Source organism: Xenopus laevis, chromosome 1L (genome assembly GCF_017654675.1).
Source record: "Xenopus laevis strain J_2021 chromosome 1L, Xenopus_laevis_v10.1, whole genome shotgun sequence".
NCBI classification, from domain to species: Eukaryota; Metazoa; Chordata; class Amphibia; order Anura; family Pipidae; genus Xenopus; species Xenopus laevis.
The window spans coordinates 217685887-217712686 of NC_054371.1; the positions used below are offsets into that span (position 1 = coordinate 217685887).

General features: G+C 38.1%; 1 protein-coding gene across 4 annotated transcripts in view; it reads left to right on the plus strand.

Annotated features, from left to right (window-relative positions):
- The window catches only part of npr3.L (natriuretic peptide receptor 3 L homeolog), a 58914-nt gene that overhangs the window by 11742 nt on the left and 20372 nt on the right, over window positions 1–26800 (plus strand). For all 4 annotated transcript variants that reach the window (XM_018243315.2, XM_018243325.2, XM_018243333.2 and 1 more), the window contains 2 exon segments: window positions 1279–1401; window positions 11324–11490. In XM_018243315.2, coding sequence (XP_018098804.1) covers window positions 1279–1401; window positions 11324–11490 — 290 coding nt within the window.

Consider the following 26800-nt stretch of genomic DNA (forward strand, 5'->3'; position numbering starts at 1 on the left):
TATTTAGTGTTCTTATTTAATGTTACACATGAGAACTGTGCCTATACAATACACACACACATATCATGTTAAATTGTAGATATGTCATTACAACCACAACTCAATGTTAAAAGTACATTACAGAATTTATGAGACTTGACTATACATTTTAATTCATTACTGATCATTTTTGGAGACGTGGCAACGTACAGCGATGGCTTTTATCTCCCTAAACTATACTTTCCAGGTTATGGGGCATTAGAAACTCATATGACTAATGCATGGCACATTTTCATTGCCATCACAGGGCCCGCTAAGGATCGCCTATCCTTAATAATACCAAGATATTTTTCAATCAATAATATCTAATGCAGTATCAGTCAGTTACGTAAATGGGAAGATATCCATGGAGTACAGAGGACTTCTTATCATAAATACAAGGTGGGCATATCGGAGAGAGATCCGCTCGTTTGGCAACATCGCCAAATGAGCGGATCTCTCCGTGTATGGCCACCTTTAGTCTACTAAAAAAATCCTAATCAATCAAAATGTTAATTAAACCCAATAGGATTGTTTTGCCTCCAATAAGGATTCATACATCTTAATTGGGACCAAGTACAATGTTATGTTTTATTATTAGAGAGAAAAAGGGAATCGTTTTTGAAAATTTGAATTATTTAATTAAAATGGAGTCGATGGGAGATGAGCTTCCTGTAATTAGGAGCTTTCTGGATAAAGGTTTTCCATACCTGTACAACAGTCCCAACCTGGTATATATGACCAGATTTTTGGGCAGTATGGTCAAAATTAGCCATACAAAATATATATTATTTTTCATTGAGGTTTCTGCTGAAACGCTAAGAATGCGTTGGTGATATGTAGTGACTGAACAATGGCATCAATGTAGAGATTACATTTTATCTACTTTTCTCTTTCTAACAAGAGACAATCTCAAAGCTTCTGCCAGATTCATAACTACAGTTTGGGTCAATCCCACCGTCTTCCACAAAACCTTTGCCCTGAGCAATTATTTTTTTCCATATGTATGCATTTCAGTGCTTATTGACAGTAGAGGTGACAAGTTCTGATGCGATATTTGAGCTGGAAAAGCTTTTTTGTTTACTTTAGTGTAGAGCATTGTCTACTTCGGATGGTCCCATTACGCAGGCGATACCATTAACCAAGTTTTCTTGCAATGCAATTGTTCTGACTTGGCTTTGTTGAATCATCAGGGAATTGTCTGACCATGTTCCTGTGTTATTGAAACCTTCTTTCTCTGTTTTTGTTTTTCTCTATCAGTGGTGATAATGTGTGCTAGCAGTGACACCGTTAGGAACATCATGTTGGCCGCCCATCGGCAAGGAATGACGAATGGAGATTACATCTTCTTCAACATTGAACTCTTTAACAGCTCCACCTATGGTAAGCACGACTGATTTGTTACCCTCAATGTATTACTGCTAGTTTATCCAGAGGAAGGCAAAACAACCCTGTTTGAAGCAACCCCAATTTGCCTCAGAGGGGAAAAATATTCCTTCCTGACTCCAAGATGGCAATGGGAGCAGTCCCTGGATCACCTTGTACTATGAGCTATCTTCCATAACGATGTATTCCCTCACTTGCTAAAAAGCCATCCAACCCCTTCTTATACCTATCTAATGTATTAGCTAGCACACCATCTTATTTGACAACAGGAGTTATTTACAAAATGCAATTTTGGATGCAAGGTACCATGTTTTTTTTACTTATAGTGCAAATTATTTTCCCAACCATCCACCAGAACTATCCACCACAATTGCCTAAAACATACTGTTTTAATGCAAATCAGGTGCAAGATGCATGGAGTGGGGTTCTTCTTTTTCTGGAACACATGTTTCAATATGGTATTCACTAACTAACTAATTTACTAGGTACAAATCTGGTGCATCTGTTGACATAATCCACTGTGGGAACCCTGGAGCAATTACCAGGTCCAAGGTGATGGTAGCTCCGGGATGACTGTAGCTCCAGGGTTCCCCAGCATCAATAGGTGCTATTGTGCATTATTCATCAGGATAGGCACAATGGAAAGTGCAGGACATGACATCAATGCCTCAACGAAATGGGTTGATATGGACTCTCCGTGTGTCCATGTTTGAGCACCCGCTTTCGTGAATGACCCCTTGTGTTTTTTATGAAAGGATTGAAATTATTTTTTGGATACAGTAAATCTATGAGCAACATAAAATATATATTTTTTAAGCTCCACTTTTGTTAACCCCCCTCTGAAGCAACATTAAACGTGCATATGCCTTCACGTACAACATACGCCAAGTTTGCATCTGTAAAAACAATTACTAGCTGCAGAAACCTTAACCTCTAGACTCACACTTGCCTTGCGTTGCACTTAATGAAGCCCGGTTGTTTGCTTAAGCCAGCTCATAACCCGCTATATGTCTTCCACTTGATTATGTAATACTTTCTTTAAACAGTTTGAGATAATACACCCTGAAAAGAAAATAGATGGCTGCTAATTTGAATTGCCTATCTTGTCACTCATCACTGGCTTGAGCAAACAAAAGGATCAGTATTATACAGGTGCAGGGCTTTTCAGCATGTACATTAATAAAGCAAATACGGATCATATTTTAACAGGCCGGCGTCAAAGAAATCATGTTGGCTGGATGTAGTATCAATTATGTTGGAAATAACTTTGTGTAAGGCAGCTTGAAACTTTGGCTGTTAAGTAAGAGAATAATTATTTAATGCAAAAATGAATTATATTGAAGATCTATCTTGTTTATTTATTCTTTGGTGTTTTGTGACAACATATTAATACAGAGATTATCTGTCATCAATGGGTGATAGTTAGACTTCACCATTTGATAAATAAGTTTATAAAAATCCGTAGGAATGAATAGAAAGTGGGTGAGTTTTTCTTAGATAACTCTGCCCCTAAATCCTCCATAAAGGATTTGGTTGAATTCATAATCAGAATCTGAACCCTTTTCTGAATATGTAAATTTGAGAACATTTTTTGAAAAATTACATCCACGTTATACGTAAAATTATTTCCAAAAGTCACATCATTTTAAAGGTTCAAATTGGATGGGATTTGGCTAGATCTTGAATTTATTGCACCCCTTGCTTATACTGCATCCAGTAGAACACCCATCTTTTGTTTTACATGGTGTAAATTCAGGAAAATGTAAAAACCAGGGAAATGCGTTATGCATTATATATTGGTGGGATTAAAAATACACAGTGTAAAATGCAGGGAAAATTTAAATCATGGGATGTAAAATTGAGGTTTCAGTGTAAAAAGTAAATTATCAATTATAGGTTGGGTTTGGATGATATATTTCTTTACATCATATTACCTGAACCCAACATGTGAAAAATAATAAATTAGCCCATTAAAATGGCCATACATAGGCAAATTACCTAACCAAACAAGCATATCATGGACTATTTTGGCCACCCATGTTCTCGACCTAATTGGCCTGATTCAACTAATGATCGGATCACCAATTGGGACCTACTGAGACCCGTTGGACAAGGACCACATCAACGTGCCAATGCACTTCTCGTCCATCAGGATTTTCAAAGCTGCCCAGTTTTTGGCCTGAGATCTGAAAGGCAGCCTGTTGGTGGGCCCATACCCAGGCAGATATGCTGCTGACTTGGTCTGAAGAGGACAAACCAGCATCTTAAATCTGCCTGTGTATGGCCATGATAAGCGATATATGTATGACGCTACAAGTGACAATTGGACTAGGACGATTGACAGTCTTTGCTTCCTTTGGGTTAGAAAAAGTGCCACAAGGAACTTGAGATCTGTGTTTGTCATCTAGAAATGCGAGGTGGTATTAGGGTTGTTCTGGAGCCTTGTCCCCTAGATATTAAAAATGTGGTTGTGATTGGCTCTAAATGTGCTGGGACGCAGCAAGTAAAATCCATGGATTCTTTTTGATCATATGACTTCTGTAGTCCATACATGTCCTTCACAGGAGTCTCAAACACATTTTGCACTGTGGTCACAATCTCAGCGTGGCAACACTCCGGGGCAACTATAGCCTGTGACCTGACAGTGATCTGTAAACATGTTCCAAACCCTTTTAAGATCCAGATGTTGCTTGTGCTGTTGCTAGCCTTCACAATCATCTTGTGAGAAGTAAAAGTGAGTTGTGTTTTCCCAGTCATTAACCTTGTACAATGCCAGCTGATAATAATGGGTTTTTTGGCTTTTTATTAGTAAAGATGCTCGGGTGCAAAGAATGCACTGTTAAGGTTTGTTTGTCTTCAGTAAACACAGTTGCCTTTTCAGAGCAAATAACATTTCAAATCATTAGTCTCTCCAGAGAAAGCTTTATGGTTAGGTACTGGAGAGATTTTATCCAGTAAAAGCAGAATTGGAGTTTTTAGATGTTTTATTCTTAATGTATTATTACAGATTATCTGACTAGCTTGTTTTCTTGGAAACTGATCCATCTAGACCTCGAGAGCAGAACTGTCACAGCCACCAAAGGGCATAGCTACCATGATTCTTTTCAGTGGGAGGTAGAGACGGTCGTTCTCATTCTTCAGAGGGGAGTGTGTCTCCATAGATTTCTACAACAGAGCTCAGTGTATCTGCTCAGCATGAAGTCCTTTGATCCCTATGAAACCTATGGAGCTTCATGTCATGGAGTGAATCTTGAGTGCCTGTTTGTGGTCACCGGGGGTTGCACAGCAAACTCTCTATTGGAATGCCAGTTTTCCTTTTAGTGGAGTATTTCAGCTATCTTAAATATTAGCAGATGACAGATCCCTTTCCATTGTGCATACATTTAAAAAGGGCCTCCGTGAGAAGCCCAGCTGGCTTTGTGGAACAGTATTATGTATTGCCTACCTTAGCACGGGGGAAATAGGTAGCTGCTGTTCCCACCATTGATGGTTCTGAACTGGGAGCAGAGCAGCAAAGGAGAATTAGTTCATGTAGAGCATTTAATTGTGTCCTGCTTTACAGCACATCCCAGGTGCACTTAGACTGCCTCTATGAACAGACCCTTATTTTTTCTTATATGAGCTGTTTTTAGGCTTCTTCAACCCTGACCAACATCAACTCTTTCTTCAGTTTTGCTGAAGCCACAGTGGTATTACACAAATCAGCATGTTCCCCTTTGACCCCTGACATGACACAATTAAGTCAGCTCTCTGCGTTATGCCGTTGCTCCACTCTCAAACAGGCTCCCAAAAAGGGCCCTTTTATGGGAGAGATTGAGGACATAAAAAAAGGCTGCCTGCTGATACTTTCAAAATCATGGTTGATCCCTTGCTGCGGGAAGGGTCTTTTGCAAATACATTTCCATGTGGCCTGTTTGCAAGCATATTGCCATATGTTCTTCTAAACTGTGATAAGTGCAGGACATGTACCCCCTACGACTGAAGGCTTATCATTAGTGTGCATGGGGCAAGTATAAAGAGCACATGAGTCTATTGGAAGATGTGTGCTGGTTTACTACGCTGGCACAACTCTTTCTTCCAATCGCATGGTTACATTAGACAAATATTTTCTTAGGTAGCACTGAAAACCTATGAACATTAAGCTCTCTGCCCCATTGGCTGAACAGAAAGATAGTGTATGAGGAGCCACATATGGTATGGCCATCTTCCTATTGTTTCTGTTGATCATTTTATTAATGGCAATGAGAAAAGGCTCGACACAAATAACCCCCTACCCTTCAATGGACAGACTCCCATCGACACCTACGTATCAGCATTGCTGCTTCTGTTTGATGCTTTGTTTGTTTTGCTTTTGTCGTCTGGGTGCTGCTCCAGCTATTTACTTTTTTAGAATGGTGTTTGTTCTCTCGCTATTGTTGACATCCGGCTGACACATTAAATTGCCCTATCCACATATGTATGGGAGCAATGTCTGCATAATCAGTTTTACACATTTGTGCCACACAGTGATTTTTTAGGATGAACGAGGTGTTTATTTTTGCATTTAAGATCATTTTACCCTGGGCAATTTGATCATCATTAATGCCCCTAGTAAATGAAAGCCTTCATAAACGTACCACTGGAACTTCACTTACAGTTGGAAGAAGCACCCACAGAAAATACTATTTTAGCCAATGAAAATAAGTGTGCGCACCAGATGCATCAATACATTTGCTCTGCTCGAATTTCTGTGCAATAACAGAGTATAGTAACCGTTTCTCTTTACTACTGTAGGACAATGTACATGTTCATGTAAATGAACACGGCTGAATATGTTGCTCTGCATACTTTATACTTAGCAAAGTCTTTGCCATTTGGCCTAACAAGTGCACCCAGTTAAGCAGGATGAACAATAATATTAGCATTAATATTAGCAACAGGATCTGAACAATTGGAGGCATATTTATAAAAAAATCTGATTTTTAAGGTTTTTTTTAATCGACTCACCATATTGGAATGTCCTCAAACCAACCAAAATCGCATTGTACTTATCATTTTCATAATTTAGTCTACCAACTTTACAAAAAACTTCCACTGACTTCTACACAAACTCACCAGCTTTTAGATAGCGAATATTTACATTTGGGTTTTTCAGTTTTTCTTGCGATCAGTAAATCTCACACATTTGAGTTTCAGAAACTCAGATTCAAAATTTGTGTGTTTTAGAAAACCAAAAATATGAATCATGGTATACATACAAATTTGAACTTTGATAAATCTGCCCCTTAAATTCCATTAATGTAAAGAGACAAACTGTATGATATATGGTGCCACCACTGCAGCTGAGGAGGTTGCTGGCGCAAGGATTTCAATTTAATATATTTTATTTGCTTCTATAATATATTCTATAACGCCGCTTGCCTGCAGGTTGTTTGGTTGGAAGTGTGTTTGACCATTTCCATCAAACAATCCTAGATATCAAAATTTGATGCAATTAGATTGATTAGAATTGAAAATATAAATAATAATAATATCGTAAAAAATGGATTTTCATTGATATTCAGTGCATGTATGGTGGGGAAACTAACCGACCAATATCGGCATAAGACTTGGCTATCAGTCGGCTCGTCGATCGGCCTGCCAGAAAATTTTGAACAGGTGCCGTTGAAGGCACCTGAACATTGGCCATTGTTACTGTTGAATTGTCAGATACAGGTAGAATTCTATTGTTTCTCTCTGTATATCTGACGATGCAGTTCTACACTTGTGTATTGAAACAAACGATCTTTTCCAGGAAATATCTTTTCCAGGAAATATCTTAATTGTAACATCTATGGCCACCTTTGTTCTGGCTTTCAAAGTGTTTGTTAAATTACCATTTTTGAGGCCCAATATTTGGCCAGGGTCCCCCATGGCAACAAGTTGACAACATGTGACAACTTTCCTACATCAGCCATTGTTCCAAAATGATCTAGTACTGCAGATAAGCCCTAATCCCACATCACCTATTACCAGATGAGATATCAGGAGGTTCTTCAAAAGAACATAGGCATTCTACTCAAATCTCATCTTAACTTGCCTTTAGGCTGGGACCCCAACCAAGTCACTAAGCTTCATTGCTCTGCCTCCACAACTGCAAGGTGTTCCTTAAGGTGGCCATCCACGGGCAGATAAAGCTGCAGATATCGGTCGTTTGGACCAATTTGACACTTATCTGCCCGTGTATGGGGACTTCCGACGGGTCTTCCCGATCGATATCTGCCCACGATATCGATCGGGAAGGTTTGATTTTTAACCAACGACCCGTCGGAGCCCCTTGGCGTATCATAATTAGATTCGCCGTTAGTGGCATATCGGGGAAAGGTCTGCTCGTTTGGCGATGTCGCCAAATGAGCGGATCTTTGAGTCTATGGCCAGCATTAGACCTGAAATGAGTAATTACATGTTAATACTGAGATCTTATACCGTATATAGTAATGGGCAAATCTGACACGTTTTGCTTCTGCAAAAATTGCTCGACAAAGTTTTGACGCTCAACAAATTCTTTCACCCATTAGCGTAATTTTTGCAGCGAAACTTGGCAAAGAATTTCGCTCATCACTACTTGTGAACTTATAAATATCCAGATCAATGGTGAAGCTTGGCATCAATATGTATTGCTCCGTTACATGCTGGTCTATATCCTTAAGCATTTAAGCACTATACATTCGTTTTGCTAAACTTTGTTTTCAGGCACTCATACTATACTGCCTTTTTACTTTGGTTCAGCTTTGGTTCTCTGTTTAATTTCAATTAAGAAAGATACACAATGTCCCTAGGTTGTGTGCCAGGTAGAACAGTGCCCAGTTTCATCGCAGACACATTAATTAAACTGAAAGAAGTTGTTAACATTTATGTTACAGAGAACAGAGACTGGATGGGCATAAAAGCATTTCTTGATGCAGAATAGTTTATTTAGCAGAATTTAGATTTTTATTGTTGTCCTGGGACTATTTGTTATTTAAATATGTTTAAATGTAGTTTTAATGATCTCAAAATCACATAATGATGTCCAGCCTCACACTATAGGTCAGATCCAAAACTAGGAGAACCCAGGGTACACAGAGTTTTTTGGAAACCTCTTAGAAGATAGTGAAACTGCAAATATCTGACATTTGCTTAATAACTCAAAGGGTTGTCTTGCAATTTGTAAATTGCTGTTGGGGCAATGGGATGCACATGTAGTACAGTATATGATATAAACATCTTCCGACTTTCTTCCCTTTTTTGCTGTCTAACAATAGGTTAGACCACCCTTATCTCTAGCTCATACAAGGTCATATGCGCATTATTAAAAAAGTTATTTTCCAAAATTTATCTAGGAGAAAAAAAAGAACAATTCAACAAAAAATAAACCTAAAAGCCTCTTTTGCAACCAGCACCACATTTTGGGAAGCTCAAATATAAATGCTAGAAGACAAACACAAAACCCTAAAGCTTCCCCAAGGTTCAAAATAAGCCCAATACATGTCTCTCACTATACCTTTTAATAAAAAGGATGCCATCATCACTTTATATTCCCCTTTCATTCACATTACATTGCTTTTTGGCTCTTTTAAAAAAAATGCTAACTGTGTTATCAACTTTAATTAACAATGGCACGGATACTCCTTTTTGACAGACACCTTTGCTCCAGATCAACATACAAGAACAGCAAGGGGCCAAAAAATTGCAGGGGATCCCTATGTCCCTTTACCTCCCACCCATATGTCTGCAGCACTGGAATGGGAATAGGGTGAATTTTTTGTTTGAAGAGGTTATCAAAAAGGCTTTCCTCTGGAAATAATAGCAGTTGGTTTGTTTTTGGGGAGACTAAATCTCCCTAAATCTTTATAATCCCCCTGCCTATAAGCACTGACAAGCTTTGCAGGAGATATACTGTATATATATATATATATATATATATATATATATATATATATATATATATATAGTCAAATACAAGAGGTCCTCTGCACTCAACCCATTATCAATATATTTAAGACAGAGACATTTTGTGCATACTGCTACTGAAAAATGCCTTACCCTTTAAACAACACAGGGATTGTTTGTCCATATATTGCAATATATTTAAGATGGCCAACTACGTCAAAGTCATCCCATATCTGGCCAGTCCTACGCTTAATTTTCATCCGATTCATTAAGAATTCAATTGCTTAATTATACATTTTACAAAGGGACTAAGTTTTACCTGCAACTAGTCCCTTTGTAAAATGTATAATTAAGCAATTGAATTCTTAATGAATCGGATGAAAATTAAGCGTAGGACTGGCCAGATATGGGATGACTTTGACGTAGTTGGCCATATGGACAAACAATCCCTGTGTTGTTTAAAGGGTAAGGCATTTTTTAGTAGCAGTATGCACAAAATGTCTCTGTCTTAAATATATTGATAATGGGTTGAGTGCAGAGGACTCTTGTATTTGACTATATGTATTTTGTGGTCACACCCTCATTGCACCCCCAACCTAAATGGTTTTAAAAATAGTGGTGAGCACAACTTTCCCTTGTGTGTTATATATATATATATATATATATATATATATATATATATATATATATATATATATATATATATATAATACACAAAACCATAAATATCCTGTGAGTTATATCCTTATAAACAGCTCATCAGTCATAAACGGAGCTTAGTGAGGTCACTTTTGTCACATGACTCACTGAAACTTGTGTATTATAATAAATAAAGTACCCCTTGTTGGAAAATATGAAGCTATTAGAAGTAACCTCGGAGTTCCATGACCTGTATAAAAGCACTCGCCCTTTGGAAGCTTGTTAATTTTTGTAAGAACATCAAGTTGCATGTGGGAATTGGATAGGGGTACCTAGCCCCATAATAATGAATGAACAATAATACACCATGTTTATCCAATTTTATTTAGTAATATTATCAACAGCTACAGTATCTACTCTCTAAACCTCACCTGTTGTTTTCAATATCCAAAAATGTTATCCTGATTGCATTGTCCCTTTTCAGTTCATTTCATAAAAGCTCTGCGGCATTTAGGTCAGTAGTACACGCACCATTTTCTTTACTGGTCTAGAAATTCAACAGAAAAAGGCCAATCTCCCCCATTGCACTGAAATGCTAAACTTTGAATTTTAACTCTGAAATCCACCTTAGGTGTATGCTGATATGCTGAAGCCATGCTTGTCAGGGTGTAGACAAGAGAGGGTAGAGAGGAGCCCATCGTCCCTTTCTTTGATGACGTAGATACTCTAAGGGTGCCACTGCTATTAGTTACATTATTTGCTGTACTTATTGAATTCACAGCATCCTAAACCATTTCAGTAAATTATATCAATAAATTAACTTAGAATAATGTAAATCTTAGGAATAACCTTATTTTATATTTATACAAATTGTACCATTTCAGTGATATTACATTTTTTTCTTTTGTAAGCCTCTCCCCTTTGGCTTCAGGCATGCCATTCGAATCCCACTAACTGTAGATGGAAAAATTCACTCAGTGCCCTGATGCCTTATGTCAGGTTTCTCACAATGCAAGTCTGTACAAACTACATACAAGGAAATTAATAGCCACCATGTATGGTACCTGGTCTGTTGCCATTGGGTTTTCTTCATACAATAATTCCCATAGTCTCTGAACATTGAGGAGCTGTAAAGTCTTATGGAGCATTTTCAGCAGGGGAAAGAAATTGTAAACAAAAATGAGCTTCAGAGCTCCCAGGACACATTCCAACCATTTTTGTTCCACTTGACTGGAACGCTCAAAAATAACAAACAATAGACTTTACTGTTATTTACAAACATATCTGTTTGCCGAACACTGGATGCATGGATTGCCGCAGTCGAAAAAACGAGAAACTGCTTCTTTATGGCAGCTGGCTGGGATTGTAAATATTTTGATTTTTCCCCTAGGAAATGGCTCCTGGAAGAGAGGAGACAAGTACGATCTTGAAGCCAAGCAAGCATACTCATCCCTCCAAACAGTCACACTACTCAGGACAGTGAAACCTGAGTTTGAGAAGTTTTCCATGGAGGTGAAAAGTTCTGTTCAGAAGCTGGGACTCAATGATGATGATTACGTAAGTCCTTGCTCGCAAGCCTAATGCTTTAACTGTCTGTAAACAACCTCATAATTTAATCAAAGGTGACAAAATACTCTGTCCTGCATAACTCACAAAGGCTGGCTTTGTTTCCATAAATCAAGGCTAACAAACATACATTTATTTTGGCCTATTATGATCCCTATACAGACAGAAAAATTAGGTGTTGATAAGCTAGTTGGTGTGTTGTGATTGGTGCCTTAGTGCTCTTCAGGGGTTTAACAAGTAAAGACCTAGAGCAGTCTGAATTCTAGAAACCTAATATTACTACTAATACCTAAAAACATATAAAGCTCCTTCAAATGTAAGCCACACCTTCATTGTCATGCCAGCCACATTGGTTAAATTGCAGTTTTAAATCACTCCCTGCAGCTAACCCATTTTGATCAGACCAAACAATGGACAAAGCATCATTAGGTTCTAATTAGAGGCATGACTTAAGGTGGCCATACACGGGCCGATAAAAGCTGCCGACTTCCCCGATCGAGATCTGGCCAAAAGTCGGCCAGATCTCGATCGGGTGGGACTAAAAATCCCGTCGGATCGCGGCCGCATCTGTTCTTTAATGCGGTTCCGCGATCCGACCGCCCGTTCGATAGGATCCGATCGTTGGGCCCTAGGGCCCACGATCGGATCAGCCCGATATTGCCCACCTCAAGGTGGGCATATCGGAGGGAGATCTCCATGTATGGCCACCTTTAGTGGGGGGTCCCCAACATTTTTTTACTTGTGAGCCACATTCAAATGTAAACACAAGCATGAAAAAAGTTCCTGGGGGTACCATATAAGGGTTGAGATTGGCTTTTTGGTAGCCCAATGTTTATTGGTAGCCTACAGGAGGTTTCATATATTAGTTATAATAAAAAAAGGGATTAAAAAAGGGAAATGGATATCCAGTTATGTAGTCTTCTAAGGAGTAAGGTACTCTTGGTTTTTATGCAACCAAAACTTTCCTCCAAGCCCGGAATTCAAAAATAAGCACCTGCTTTTTGGCCATTGGTAGCACCATCCAAGAGGTTGGTGAGCAACATGTTGCTCTCGAGCCCCTGGTTGGAGATCACTGACACAGAGGGATGGTTTCTATAATAAGGGTCCAGAAAAGTAAAAGGAAGGGGAAGCCTTATGCCCAAATGCTGTAAAATGTATGGATATTGCTGCAACTATGACTATGACTATATTTCCATAAATCTTGTTATGAGCAGCCATTTAAATGTTTGGCTAAAAATGAAGATCTGAACCCAAAAAGTCTGGTGACTTTTGGTATGAGTTGGGAGTGTAGTCAAAACATCATGATTTTGAAAATGGAAATTTGGGGATATATAGCTCATAAGGAGCCCATTTACTAACACGAATCTCTAAAAAGTTCCTGTTTTTTTAAAAGCTTTAAAAATTCAAGATTTATTAAATGTAAAAACCAGGAAAACATCTAATACAAAATAAAACGGGTAAAAGTTGTCAAGGTCCTATAGAAGTCAATGGGAGCTGCGCAGATCCTATATCAGAAGTTTTTCGCAATTTTTTTCGCTAGGAATTGTCTGAAAAACTTGACTTTTTAAAGGTTGTAGAGGTGTTCGTATTTTTTTTTTCAAATCGTTGAATGTCATTTTCCATTCATACATTTTTTATTAGGATCTTTTATTACATGTCATGACATTTGTAGTTTTAGGGGCAGATTTACATATGGTCGAATATCGAAGGTTAATTAACACTCGATAGTCGACTGCCGAATGTAAATCTTTCAACTTGAATATCGAAGTCGGAGGATTTACCGCAATTAGTTTGATCGAACGAAAAATCGTTCGATCGAAAGAAAAATCCTTTGATTGAATGATTAAATCCTTTGAATCGAAGAACGATTTTTCTACGACCAAAAAAACCTTAGAAAGCCTTTGGGCTAACATTGAGGTTCGGTAGGTTTTAGGTGGAGAAGTAGGAGTTTTTTTTAAAGAGACAGTACTTCGACTATCGAATGGTCGAATATTCAAACCATTTTTAGTTCGAAACGTTTGATTCGAAGTCGTAGTCGAATGTCGAAGTAGCCAATTCGATGGTCGAAGTAGCCAAAAAAAACCTTCGAAATTCGAAGTTTTTTTTATTCTAATCCTTCACTCAAGCTTAGTAAATGGGCCCCTTAGAGTTTGTGCGTTTAGTCTTAGTTTTAAAAGCCACTAAAATCTGACCTTTGATAAATAGGCCTCCCGATTCAAAGGATTTTAATCCATCGATCGAACGATTTTTCTACGACCAAAAAAACCTTAGAAAGCCTTTGGGCTAACATTGAGGTTCGGTAGGTTTTAGGTGGAGAAGTAGGAGTTTTTTTTAAAAGCACCAGATGAGGGTATTGCAAGTTGAAGGGGCTGTACGGATACAAGGCTCTGTATTTCAGTATCTATAATCTGTGCCTCCAGTAATTCAGATGTCAAATAGGTTTGCATTGGAAAATATATGAACAATAACAAAACTAAAGGACCTTTGCCCTTGACAACAATGGTTTATTGCCGACTAACATTGATTCTTTCTACTATAAAAAAAAACAATAGGAGAAACAGCTTAAACCCCACATTTTTGTCTGACTTTTGTTCCCAGTTAATTTTTTTGTTCCTTTCTTTGGATAAAAGGACAGGTCTGACAAATACATGGTCTTCTCACGAACATCAGTCAGGCTCCCGTGGTTTTAGATAACATGAACTGTTGTTCACAAAAAGAATGCCCAGAAAAGGACAATTTCCCTGCGACTGGCCTTCTAAAAGGAACCTCTTGCTCTGTATATTGTTACAATGAAAAGACAAACAAAAACTTATCTCTTGCACAACTCACTGGAGTCATTAAACTTTATGAAAATCATAATAAATCTAAGTGCTTTGACCTTGTCCAAAAGTTTACACTGAGTACACAGAGTTTATTAGACCCTGTTCCTATATTTTATTAAAATGTAAATTGAGCTTTTTGGATTTTTTTTTTTTTTTGGTAGTTCATGTAAACTAATACCTCATAAGGCTTAAATGTTTAGCCATGAACATAATTTCTTTTTTCCCAGTTGTGGAAGTGAAGAGGTCCTTTAGAGTTGATATGAATATTGTGTAGATTTCAGTGTTATGGTAGTAGGACATTCTTTATCACTAACTTTTCTGAATAATGATTGATGTGAGATGCATTGCACAGAATTCAACAAAAATGTTGGGGTTCCCCCCAGGGAGCACATAGCAGGAAAAAGTTGTGGGAGGTAAAGGATCCCAAATTATGGATATGGCCTCCACTGGGGTGACTGAGAGAGTGGTTTTGGGGCCCAGTTTAAATGCCATGTAGAGGGAGTTTGAAGGGAATTTTAATTGTGTGGTAAATGTTCTGGGATATATTTTAGACTAGAGGGAAGTTTAGGGTCAATGTTTATTTGCTCTCTTTAGATGTCTTCAGTCATAGCAGGACCACTTATAAGACCTTGTTAATATTAATAATGAGCAACATTTTTTCTCCAAGTGTTGCCTCAAAAATTATGCTGATAGACTCCAATGGGTGAAAAAAACTAGTTGTGTCTCAAACAAAATTTTGTCGCCCATAAACATCATTGTATTTTGGCGAATTTTCGATGTTTTGCTCATTTTTGGCGAAAGCGAAATGGGTCAGATTCGCCCATTACTACTTGTTATCAATATTTGTAGTCTTGTTCCAAAAATCTTTTTTGTGACCATATGTTGTTTACATAGGGAATGCTTGACTCCAAAAAGCCTGAAAGCCTCTGATTTAGAAATGAAAGGGGGGCATACCATGCTGATCTCTATGGGGGAACAAATGAATACTGTATAAGATACCATACATTGTATGGTTACCATTTAAATCTTCTGTTAGTATAATATTATCAGTACATCTATGGCCATCTTAAAGGAAAAGGAAAGTCGTTTACCACTTGGGGGTGCCAAATGTTAAGCACCCCCAAGTGAATGTATTTACTTACCTGAAACCCTGGGCTGGTGCTCCTATCAGAAGAAAACTGCACCGGCCCGGGTTATTCCAGTGAGCACCACGGATCGATCCTCTTCCGACTTCTTCTTTCTTCAAATTTCCTGGGGCAGACGCATGCGCAGTAGAATGGAAAAGCCGACTTTTTAGTTAAAATTCAGCTTTTCACTCTAATGTGCATGCGCAGCCGCAAGATGAAAGAAGAAGCTGGAAGAGAAGTGCTCCATGATGCTCACTGGAATAACCCTGAGCTGGTGCAGTGTTCTGCTGATAGGAGCACTGGCCGGGGTTTCAGGTAAGTAAATACATTCACTTGGGTGTGCCTAACATTTGGCACCCCCAAGTGGTAAACAACTTCTTTCTCCTTTAAGGCTTCTGTCCCCAAACTGTGGGGCTGCCCATCTGAATCCATTGGGGTTGAAATTTGGCCGTGAATTTTTTTTTGCTGTGCTGGAAAAGAATCCAACTAGTTTGCAGACAGTGCAGTCCGGCAACATTGGTCAGACGTGTTCCAGGTTTTTTTTAAAATGATCTATTAACCATAAACGAATCAACATTGTCTTGTTATATAGGAAATATTTTTTTCACATTTTGGTGAATTTGCTTGTAGATTTCTCCATCACAAAGAGATTTGTCATTCCATTAGTTGTCTATACTATGGGTTAAACAGATATATTTATTTATTTTAATCTTATGTATAATTGTGGTTCCATTATCTCATGTCCGACCCAGTTGGTACAAAATCTATCTTGAAAAATACATTCTTTTATTCATTAATATTATATATATATATATATATATATATATATATATATATATATATATATATATATATATGGGCTAGTTTGCTTCTGGATACAAAAGGTGTTTCTGCCAGTGGGTACAAATTATAATCAATATTTACCCACGGTAGGGGTTTCAACCATTTGTTTTCCCTTTAAGGTTAATTAATATTTAATAGCTATTTGGTCACATAAACTGCAAACGACTAAATTCCATAACTGGCTCAGGAGAGAAGAATGTTGAAGGGAATTAGCACCTATAATAGAAATAGTCATTTATCAAAACAAACATGTCAGACACAGAAAAGACATGTTATGGCATTTACAGATATGTGTGAATAATAGGATAGCAAATACAGCATATAAATAGGGATCTTTTGTGCTGTTTTTAGACCTTTCAGTATAAGAACATATCTTTCATAAATCATTCTTGCAACATACTTCAAAGCTGTCTTGCTTTATAATTGAGATTTAATCTTTATGAGAGTGCATTCCGTGGTCATAGATTCTATCCAATGGCACATGTGATCATGTACAAAACTGATTGTCCTGTAATTCTGTCTGTTGTCATTTATTTTCCCTCCCAAACCTGGCCCTTCTCTTCCTTTCACCATTACTATTAATTGCATGATCATTAACCCTGCTAATTCAGCACCTTGCTTGGGGGTTATCTCGACCAGTCTCTCTCCTTCTTTAATCATATTAATACTACTGCCAAAACCTGCCATTTCTTCCTTTGCAATATAGCCAAGATACAACCTTTTTTCAGAAATGACAGCCAAAACACTAATCCATGCCCTTATCCTATCCCGTTTAGACTATTGCAATAACCAGTCTTCCTAACTCCCATCTCTCTCCCCTTCAATCCATTTTAAACTCTGCTACTAGGATCCTCCTGCTCTCTCCTAAGAAGGAACCTGTCCAACCCCAAATAAAAGCAAAGGATAGCATATAAAACTTTTCTGCTAACATTCAAAGCCCCTCACGCCTCTGCTCCTCACTACATCTCTTCACTTGTCTCACTGTACATTCATCTTCTCTGCTCCTCACAGAGCCACTTTCTTTTCACACCATCCACTGCCAACTCTAATCTCAAACCTTTCTATCTTGCTACTCCTTACCTGTGGAATTCCATCCCTGAATTCCTCTGTAAGGAGTGCTCTCTTAATCTCTTTAGGAAAAAAAATACCCTTTGGAGCATTAGAACATTAGTCTAGTCCTGGCACCTATTTTACAATGCCTTTACCTTGTGCATTTTTCTCTCAATTTGTGCCAGTATGTTAGCCACCAACCCACTTAGACTGTAAGCTCTACGGGGCAGGGAACCTCATTCCTATTGTGTCTCTTACCACATAGCACTTAAGCTCTGTGTCTTTATATGAGCTCTATGTACTGTGTATATTTATTATATTTACTGTCTGACTTGTCCTCCCTGCATGTACTTTTATATACAGTATTGTACTTTTATTTATATTGTACATGCATTGTACAGTGCTGCGGCTCCTTACCAGTGCTTTACAAATAAAGTTATACATACTGCACAATACGTTGGCGCTCTAAAAATACATGTTAATAATAATATATACATTGTGAACTAAAAAGCAAATGGAGATATTTAAAAAAGCATTTATATTACCTGTATTTGAAAAGGGTTTGCAGTCTCAGCCTGGTAATTATAGGCCTGTAAGTTTGACAGGTAAAGTGGGGAAATTAGTTCAAGTTTATTTGATGTTAAGAGATAAAAGGGCACATACGCAATGCCCCACAGGGACCACATCAGGGTCCTATCGTTTCCACCTGCCTAAAGGTAGATGGTGAGAACAGGGATAGCTGTTGCTGTGCTCTTCACAAGAGTGAATGCCTTAGTGTTCGTTCTAAGACCACTTGCACCCAGTAGTGCACTGCTTTTTGCACAGAGCACCAGACCAAAGAGCAGCATCAGGAGGCCCACTACAGCCCTATCCATGCTGCTTGCCTTTAAGCAGGCAGTAAGGACAGGGCCCTTTTGCAGCCCACTCATCCTGGCTCTCCATACCTGCACCTACAGTATATGCCTCCCACCCTTCCCTTTTGAATCTAGCGTGGGCACACTACATTCAGACTTCATTCCACAGGTCTCTGTTCTCCAAAATGGAGCAAAGTGCAAAAGAAAGGCCAATCATAGCCTTTTTTCTTGCACTATGCACTCTACATAAGACATTGTGAATGCTGATGATAAGATCTCTTTAACAAATCTCACAAAGAACTCTGTGAATTATGGCTTTGTATGGGTTTTCCCATACTTTTCTTCAACATCAAAGGTTCATTTTATTGTCATGTAAATGGGTTTGCCCTTAATAAAATTACAGTAATGCAAAAACGTGTCGTAACCATAGATAAACCATAGATAAGCCATAGATAAAAACATCTGTGTTGCCTATGAACCTGAATGTAACCTGAGATTTACGGCTTGACAGCGTAGTGGTGCTCTGGATTTAATACCAGAAAAAGTCTGTTTTCTTTGTGTTTTATTCCCCTGACCTGTTTTACAACACTGCTGCTGTTTGCACAAAGAGAGCATTTTGTATTCCAGCATTGCTCTATGGAGCAGCCGTCATGTTCATGAGTGTTCAAAGGCAGCTGAGATGTGAGAGAAAGGCTGTGAACTTCATGGTGCATTGCACTGCGCATATTGAGGTCAAGGGCAAAGTAAGGGGGGACTGGGTTGTTTTCTAGTCTTTCAGAAAGTCACCTTTTGCTCTGTAGCTGAACTGAGGGCTTTAGCACTGTAGCAAGTGGTTGCTGTAAAGCACATATCCATGGCAAGAATGCTGGAATGCCAAGAAAAAGTTTGGAAAATACCTGCCTGTTCAAAATATAGTCTGGAAATCCTAACTATGAGCCATGTGTCTTATGTGACACTGAAACTGGACTCTTTTATCAGCTCCTGGAGAACATTCAACATACAGTATATGTATATATATATATATATATATATATATACAGGTAAAGGATCTGTTATTCAGAAACCCATTATCCATACGAGAAGGTTATCTCCCATAGACTCCATTTTATCCAAATAATCCAATTTTTTAAAAACGATTTCCTTTTTCCCCTGTAATAATAGAAATGTGCCTTGTATTTGATCCAAACTAATATATAATTAAGCCTTATTGGAAGCAAAACCAGCTTATTGGGTTTATTTAATGTTTACATGATTTTCTAGTAGATTTAAGGGATGGCACTCCTAATACCAAAAGATGCCTTCTCCGGAAAACCCCAGGTCCCCAAGCATTCTAGATAAAAGGTCCCATACCTGTACTACATTTATTGCACACTGAATTTAAAACAATTTGCTGCTAAATAGATTATAACCAACCTCTCCAACATGAGCTTTGTTATGGGGGGTAGTGTTGTATTAAAACTATTGTACCAGAATATCTATGAAGGTGCAGCATACGTTTTCCCTGTGGCTACAGCCAAAGAGTTGTTGGCTCAGACACCCATTGGGTAACCTTGCAAAGAGTGTTTTTCTAGTTATTCTTGGTTGTTGCTGATCAAAATCTAATCTCCCAGTTCCCATTGCTGTAGATAGGCAAGCAGTGTATGTTGTTCCTCTAGAGCAGGGGTCCCCAACCTGTGAGCCACATTCAAATGCAAAAAGAGTTGGGGAGCAACACAAGCATTAAAAAGTTCCTGTAGATGATAAAAAGGGCTGTGAATGGCTATTTGGTAGCCCCTATGTGAACTGGCAGCCTACAGGAGACTCTACTTGACACTATATTTAGTTTTTATGCAAACAAAACTTGCCTCCAAGCCTGGAATTCAAAAATAAGCTCCTGCTTTGAGGCCACTGGGAGCAACATCCAAGGAGTTGGTGAGTAACATGTTGCTCATGAGCCACTGGTTGGGGACTCCTGCTCTAGAGAATTTAAATGCTGATAATATGGAAGTGGCTCTCCTTTTCCTCATCACCCCCAAACACTTGTATCTGCCTATCTGTTAAGGTACCCCATCACTCTGCAGTTTTTTCACCTTTTGAGGGGCTCCTTATAGGGGTCGTTCACCTTTAAATTAACTTTTAGTATGTCTAGTAGAATGGCTAATTCTTAACAACGTTTACATTTTTTTTTAACTATTTGCCTTTTTCTTCTGACTCCTTCCAGCTTTCCAACGGGGGTAACTCACCCTGTTAAAAATCGTTGCTGTGTGAAGCTGCAGATTTATTGTTATTGCTACTTTTTATTACTTATCTTTCTTTTCAGATCCATTCCTATTCATATTCCAGTTTCTCATACAAATCAATGCGTGGTTGCTAGGGTAATTTGCATTCTAGCTACCAGATTGCAGAAATTGGAAACTGGAGAGCTGCAGAATAAAAAGCTAAATATCTCATACACCAAATTGTCTCCGAATATCACTCTCTACATCGTACTAAAAGTTAATTTAAAGGTTAATTGAAATTGAAAGGCCAGGTGCATTTTCAGCCCCTGCCATACTAGCTTACAATAACTATTTATTGTTTGTTGAATGATCATGGAGTAATATGGCCAACCTTTGCCCCAAAGAAGCAAATCAAACACATGCTTTCATCATTCTGTATACATGAGACTAGTCAAGGCCAACTCCCCGTTTGCTTGCTATGGTTTACTAGGGCAGGATACATTATTGTTTCTACCTGTATTATTATATAATTCTTTGACATTTTTTCAGCGTTTTAACATTTTTCTGGTGAGCATCATCAATGCCCTTCCCATTGGAATCTCTGATGCCTATAAACAATGAAAACCCTCACAGCAGTCATTAGCTTTTCCTTCTAATGTCTTTCCTGCAAGTTCTCAAGAGCCTGATCTCCCTACTGAAATCATTTATACTTTAACCCTGCAACAAGGATATTACTGTATGTTCCAGATACAGATGTCCTCAAAAGTCCCGTTCCCAAAGTGATATACTGAATGTTAAAACAACATAACAACTTTGAAATATTGCATCAGGCAGCACGGGGGAACACGGCATTGAACCTCAAACACTGGGATCCAAACAGCATTCCTTTATGTCAGAATGGTTCCAGATATTGTGGGAAATATTTCTAGAAATACAGTCAGCAGTGTTTCGGGTTTACGCTATATGTGCAGGCTATTTCTATAAAATGATTCCTGAGCGCTCGGTTCACTGGACTTTTTGAGCCGAGCTTCAACTCGGGTTTCGCGTTCCTTAATGCGACCTCTGTTCCTGGCATGAAGAGAATTCAGTAAATGCTGTTTTCATTTCTTGATCAGAATTCTGAAATGGAATGATATTTTAGGTTGAACATGTACCCATTTGTAGTTTACTGACCACCCATAGTATTTACTCGCTGTCTTCATAAAACAGCTACGTGCAAGCTTCATCTTTAAGGGGACACTCACCGTGCAGTCAAATATTCCATCAGAATTGTACTTAGCTTTGGGAATTACCTATAGCGGGGGTCCATAACTTTTTTTTTCTACCCATGAGCCACATTCAATTGTAAAGATTTGGGGAGTAGTGATGGGCGATTTTATTTGCTAGGCGCGAATTAGTAGTGAATTCCTGCGAATAAATTCACGAAACCGTCGGCATCAATAAAAAAATGGACGCCGGTGCATTTTCGCCAGCGAATTTTCTGCCGGCATCAAAAACGAGACGCTGGCACCATTTCGCGAATTTCGCAAATTTTTCAGCGAAGCAAAATGCCCCAAATTCGCCCATCACTATTGGGGAGCAACACCAACATGGAAAGAGTTCCTGGGGTGCCAAATAAGGGCTGTGATTGGCTATTTGGTTGGCAAGATGTGGACTGGCAGCCGACAGGAGACTCTGTTTGGTATTAAACTATTTTTTATGCAATCAAAACTAGTCCCCAATCCTGGAATTCAAAAATAAGCACCTGCTTTGAGGCCACTGGGAGCAACAATATCTCGCGAGCCACTGGTTGGTGATCACTGACCTACAGATTCATGGTATCTCTCTACTCAGACTTTCAAAATCTGTTGTCTCTAGGAAGAAGAATGTTCGGGTTAACTGTCTATGTTCCCGACATACCGTACCACCTGGCATGTTCCTGATGTGTTATAGGTATGGCCAAAAACCTGTACAGATTGCTGTCCTGAGAGGCAGACATCTCTGCAGTTCTCCGTGGTATTTGCCAAGCATTGTGTGTATTCTTTCTATTATAGACTACAAACAATTGATGTCACCAGTTGGCATCACATTCGGTAGGCTAAATTTGCCAACAAAGGCCAGCTAGTTTCATCAGTCCAGAGTGCCGTACAACTGCTTTTTCTAATAACTGCTTTCATGTGCCAATGTGTTTATCTGCTGCCACAGTGTGCAGTGGAATGTCTATTATAATGTATTAAACCTATTTTATAGTATTAAATGAAGTGATACGATCCACACAATGGTTTGTTTTAACCCAAACCAGTCCTAAAAATGGGCTAAAGAACATATTCAGGCATTCATTCAAGCTATAGAAATTGTACAGCCGTACCTTTAATTTACTACGGTTGCCATTGAATTATACAAATTACTTTAGGTGCATTAAGCAGAGCTCGGTTACCTTAATCCAGTAAATCAGGGGTTTAATGGGCCATGTTAATGTTCCTGTATTCAGTACTGAAAGGTTGTGTCTTAACTTTTTTTCACCAAATTCCTACAATGGATCAGAAGGGAGATCTACCATAACAGTTGGGTTTATCAGTGTAACCAGGGCCTTGAGCCAAAACTTGTTTCTCCAGCCACCTCGCCCACCTATATAAATTTATGGTTTTTCAGTATTTAGTCGTGTAATGACTGAAAGGCAGTTCCAGTAAAATTAATTAAGAAAATGTCGTAACGTGACACAGTCAGGGTTGTGTTCCCAACCTCAGATCATCAGAGCCAGCGAGCAGGATTAATGACAGGCCCGGCTTTGTGTCTGCCCTGTCTGCTACAGAATGGAGGAGATTTTGGCTTTTTTTTTTTTACGCTCAGCTAGGGAATAATTTGCTGAAATGAAAAGGTCCATTCAGTAGCCGGAGTACTTTGCTAATTGTCTTTGATAGTATAAAAGCAACCACAAATTGGCTTCCACCAGCACCAGGACAGAGAGACAGCTTTAAAAAATAAAGGATTGCGTAGCAACGATATAGTGGGGCTATTACAGTCCATCAACGACTGGATGACCCTGGGCAGGAACAAAAACAAGCCGACAAGCGAGACTAGAAGATCGGGGTAATTTTGCGCTTTATTTTCATTTTTCAAGCTATTAAGATGATCTGTTTTTCAAGTTTTAAGTTGATTTAGTTGGTGGAATTCAAAGATAATTTCTATTTAGCCTCTATGTATTGTTTTTTTATGTTTGACTTCCAATGTCTCAGAAATTGGAGCTGCTGGCTCTTTAGTGGGATCAGTTATCCTAGCAACAAAGCAATGGTTTGACTGGTAGTCTATAAGATGAGAGTATGAATAGGAAGTTTACCCAACTCAGGACACATGGGGGGGTTATTTATCAAAGTCCAAATTTATCTCAATATTTTCTGCTACAAACCGATCAAATCCGCTCTGGTTTTTTACGCTTATTTATTATTACATTTTCCTGAAAATTTGCTTTGCGGGAAAAATACGATTTTCACGATTTTTTTTGAAGTTTCACCTGAAAACTTCTGGGTATTGCACGAAAATCAGCGCTCATCAGAAAATCATTGGAACTTCTCCGATTGACTTATATGCAACCTCGACAGGTCTGAGATGCCGGATTTTCAGATTCAGACTTTTCCATCCTCAGGGTTTAATCAATTCCGAAAAATTTGTGATTTTTTATAAAAATAAACTTGACTTATACAATACATAGACTTACAGTATATACAGTACAACCTTGGCATTCCCACTACACATTCAGATTTTATAGTAAAAAAGGAGAACGTTTACAAATTAAAGGGGTTGTTCACCTTTGAATTAACTTTTAGTATAACGTAGAGACTGATATTCTGAGATAATTTGCTCTTGGTTTTTATTTTTTATTATTTGTGGTTTTTGAGTTATTTAGCTTTTTATTTTGTTTGCAATTACAACAATCTGGTTGGTAGGGTCAACATTCCCCTAGCAACAATGCATAGACTGGAATATGATTAGTAGAGGCCTGAATAGAAAGATAAGCAATTAAAAGTAGCAATAACAATACATTTGTTTTTTTTTAGATGGGGTCAGTGAACCCCATTTGAAAGCTGGAAAGAGTCAGAAAATAATTCAAAAACTATAAAAAAAAAATAAAGAAAAAATGAAGGCCAATTGAAAAGTTGCTTAGAATTAGTAGTTCGATAACATACTAAAAGTTAAATGAATGGTGAACCACCCCATTAAGTAAAGTAGAAAATTCTTAATGATGAAATTCATAAAAAAAAGGTTTACCAAAATACTAGATCCCTTTCTTAGCTTTTACCAAGCAATAACTTCAAGCAAAGCACCAGTAAGATATTAGAGTGCATCTGTTTTAATTAAAATGTTTTTTCAAACCCTCCATTGGTTAGTATCATATCCTTTGTACCTCTGCTACAAACTGCTCTTCCTTGGCTTTGTGGAATGCCCTTAAATTTTCTGTTTTCATCACCACATTTTTAAGAATGCTCCGTGGAGCCCAACATCCATCCTTCCAACTGGCTGCGTACCAGATCTATCAGTAAGTCGAGGAAACCCGCATGATATGCACATTTTTTTGATGAGGAAAAGCTGTAGTCCAGAGATAGCAATACACAGCTGTACTGAACAGACACGTCTTATCTCTCAGCTCTCGATCATGCGGCAGCAGCAGCCACTGAAATGTGGGCTGAAAAGTTATGTGGGCTTGGTAAATAAAGAATATCCTACTGAATTCCATAGCTAGATAACAGATATTAAAGTATAAATAAACCTTAAAAATAAGTGAATGTTAAATTGATGAGGGTGCTATTCTAAGCACTTTTGCAATGTACATTCATTATTTATTTATTTTTAATCCCAAGATATTAAAGGATACATGTACTGTTAACATGAATGAATTTTGTTACAACAGCGCCACCTGCTGGTCATTTCCCACCAGTCTGACCACCAAGTAGTCAAGGAAGTTGTCAGGAGAAAGAAAGAGGCTGCTCTGATGTTCTTCTGCTTAGGAAAGATTTGAGAAAGGTTTCTAATTCTTTTCCTAAGCAGAAGAACATCAGAGCAGCCTCTTTCTTTCTCCTGACAACTTCCTTGACTACTTGGTGGTCAGACTGGTGGGAAATGACCAGCAGGTGGCGCTGTTGTAACAAAATTCATTCATGTAAAACAATAACTTGTACTTGATCCCAACTAAGATATAATTAATCGTTATTGGAAGCAAAACCATATTATTGGGTTTATTTAGGGGGTTATTTACTAAACTCCAGATGCAAATCACAAATTTTTCGAAATGTATTAAACTCTTAGGATGGCAAAGTCAGAATCTGAAAATCCAGCATCTCAGAGCTGCATATAATTCAATGGGAGAATTCCCAATGATTTTTTGATGTGCGCTGGGTTTCGTGCAATACCCCGAAGTTTTTGGAGTTTTCAAATGAAAATTCTGGAAAAATCATGAAATTCGTGAAAATCAAATTAAAAAATAGGAAAAAATCGTGAAAATCATTTTTTTCCCGCAAAGCTAATTTTCAGGAAAATGTAATAATAAATAAGTGTAAAAAACCCGAGCGGATTTAGCAGAAACTATTGAGATAAATTCAGACTTTGATAAATAACCCCCTTAATGTTTTTAGTCTAGTAGATTTAAGGTATGAAGATCCAAATTACAGAAAGATCCTTTATCTGAAGCCCCCCAGGTCCTGAGTATTCTGGATAACAGGTCCCATACCTGTCCATATAAAAACAGCACATTTATATTCCTGAGAATTAAAGGGATTTATGTTTCTTTAGACCCTATCGTGTAAAATGTAACCAATCAGCAATTAGCTTCTATTGGCTGGCTCTTGTTAGAATGCAGGAGCGCAATTAACAGCTGCCTAATATAAACAGTTTAAAACTGAAGCACGTATTCCTTGCTGGAAGTGAACTGCATAATGTTTTGCTGTTGACAAGGTCGTAAAAATATTAGGAACAGAGCATATTCCTTTCTTATCTTATGCTGCTCCCTGGACACCGGCCAAGGGAAATATTTGCTGTATGTGTGGTGTGGTTTAGTTCAATTTATCAGTGAGTAATTTTAATGAGATTTTGATGCCAAATACGCCTGCACGACAGTAGCAATCTATAACGTTATTAAAATGTGCTTGGAATAAGGAGTCTCATATGTACCAAGGCTTTAAAATGCATTCCCACGGTTTGGCATTGTTTTTTGGGGGATTTTTTTATGTAAACTTTTGAAAATCATCAGGCAAATAAGACTTAAATTAATGGGGTTGTTCACCTTTCTTTTAGTAACTTTACATTAACTTTTTAGAGAGTGATATTCTGAGACAATTTGCAATTGGTTTTCATTTTTTATTATTTGTGATTTTTGAGTTATTTATCTTTTTATTCTGCAGCTCTCCAGTTTGTAATTTCAGCAATCTGGTTGCTAG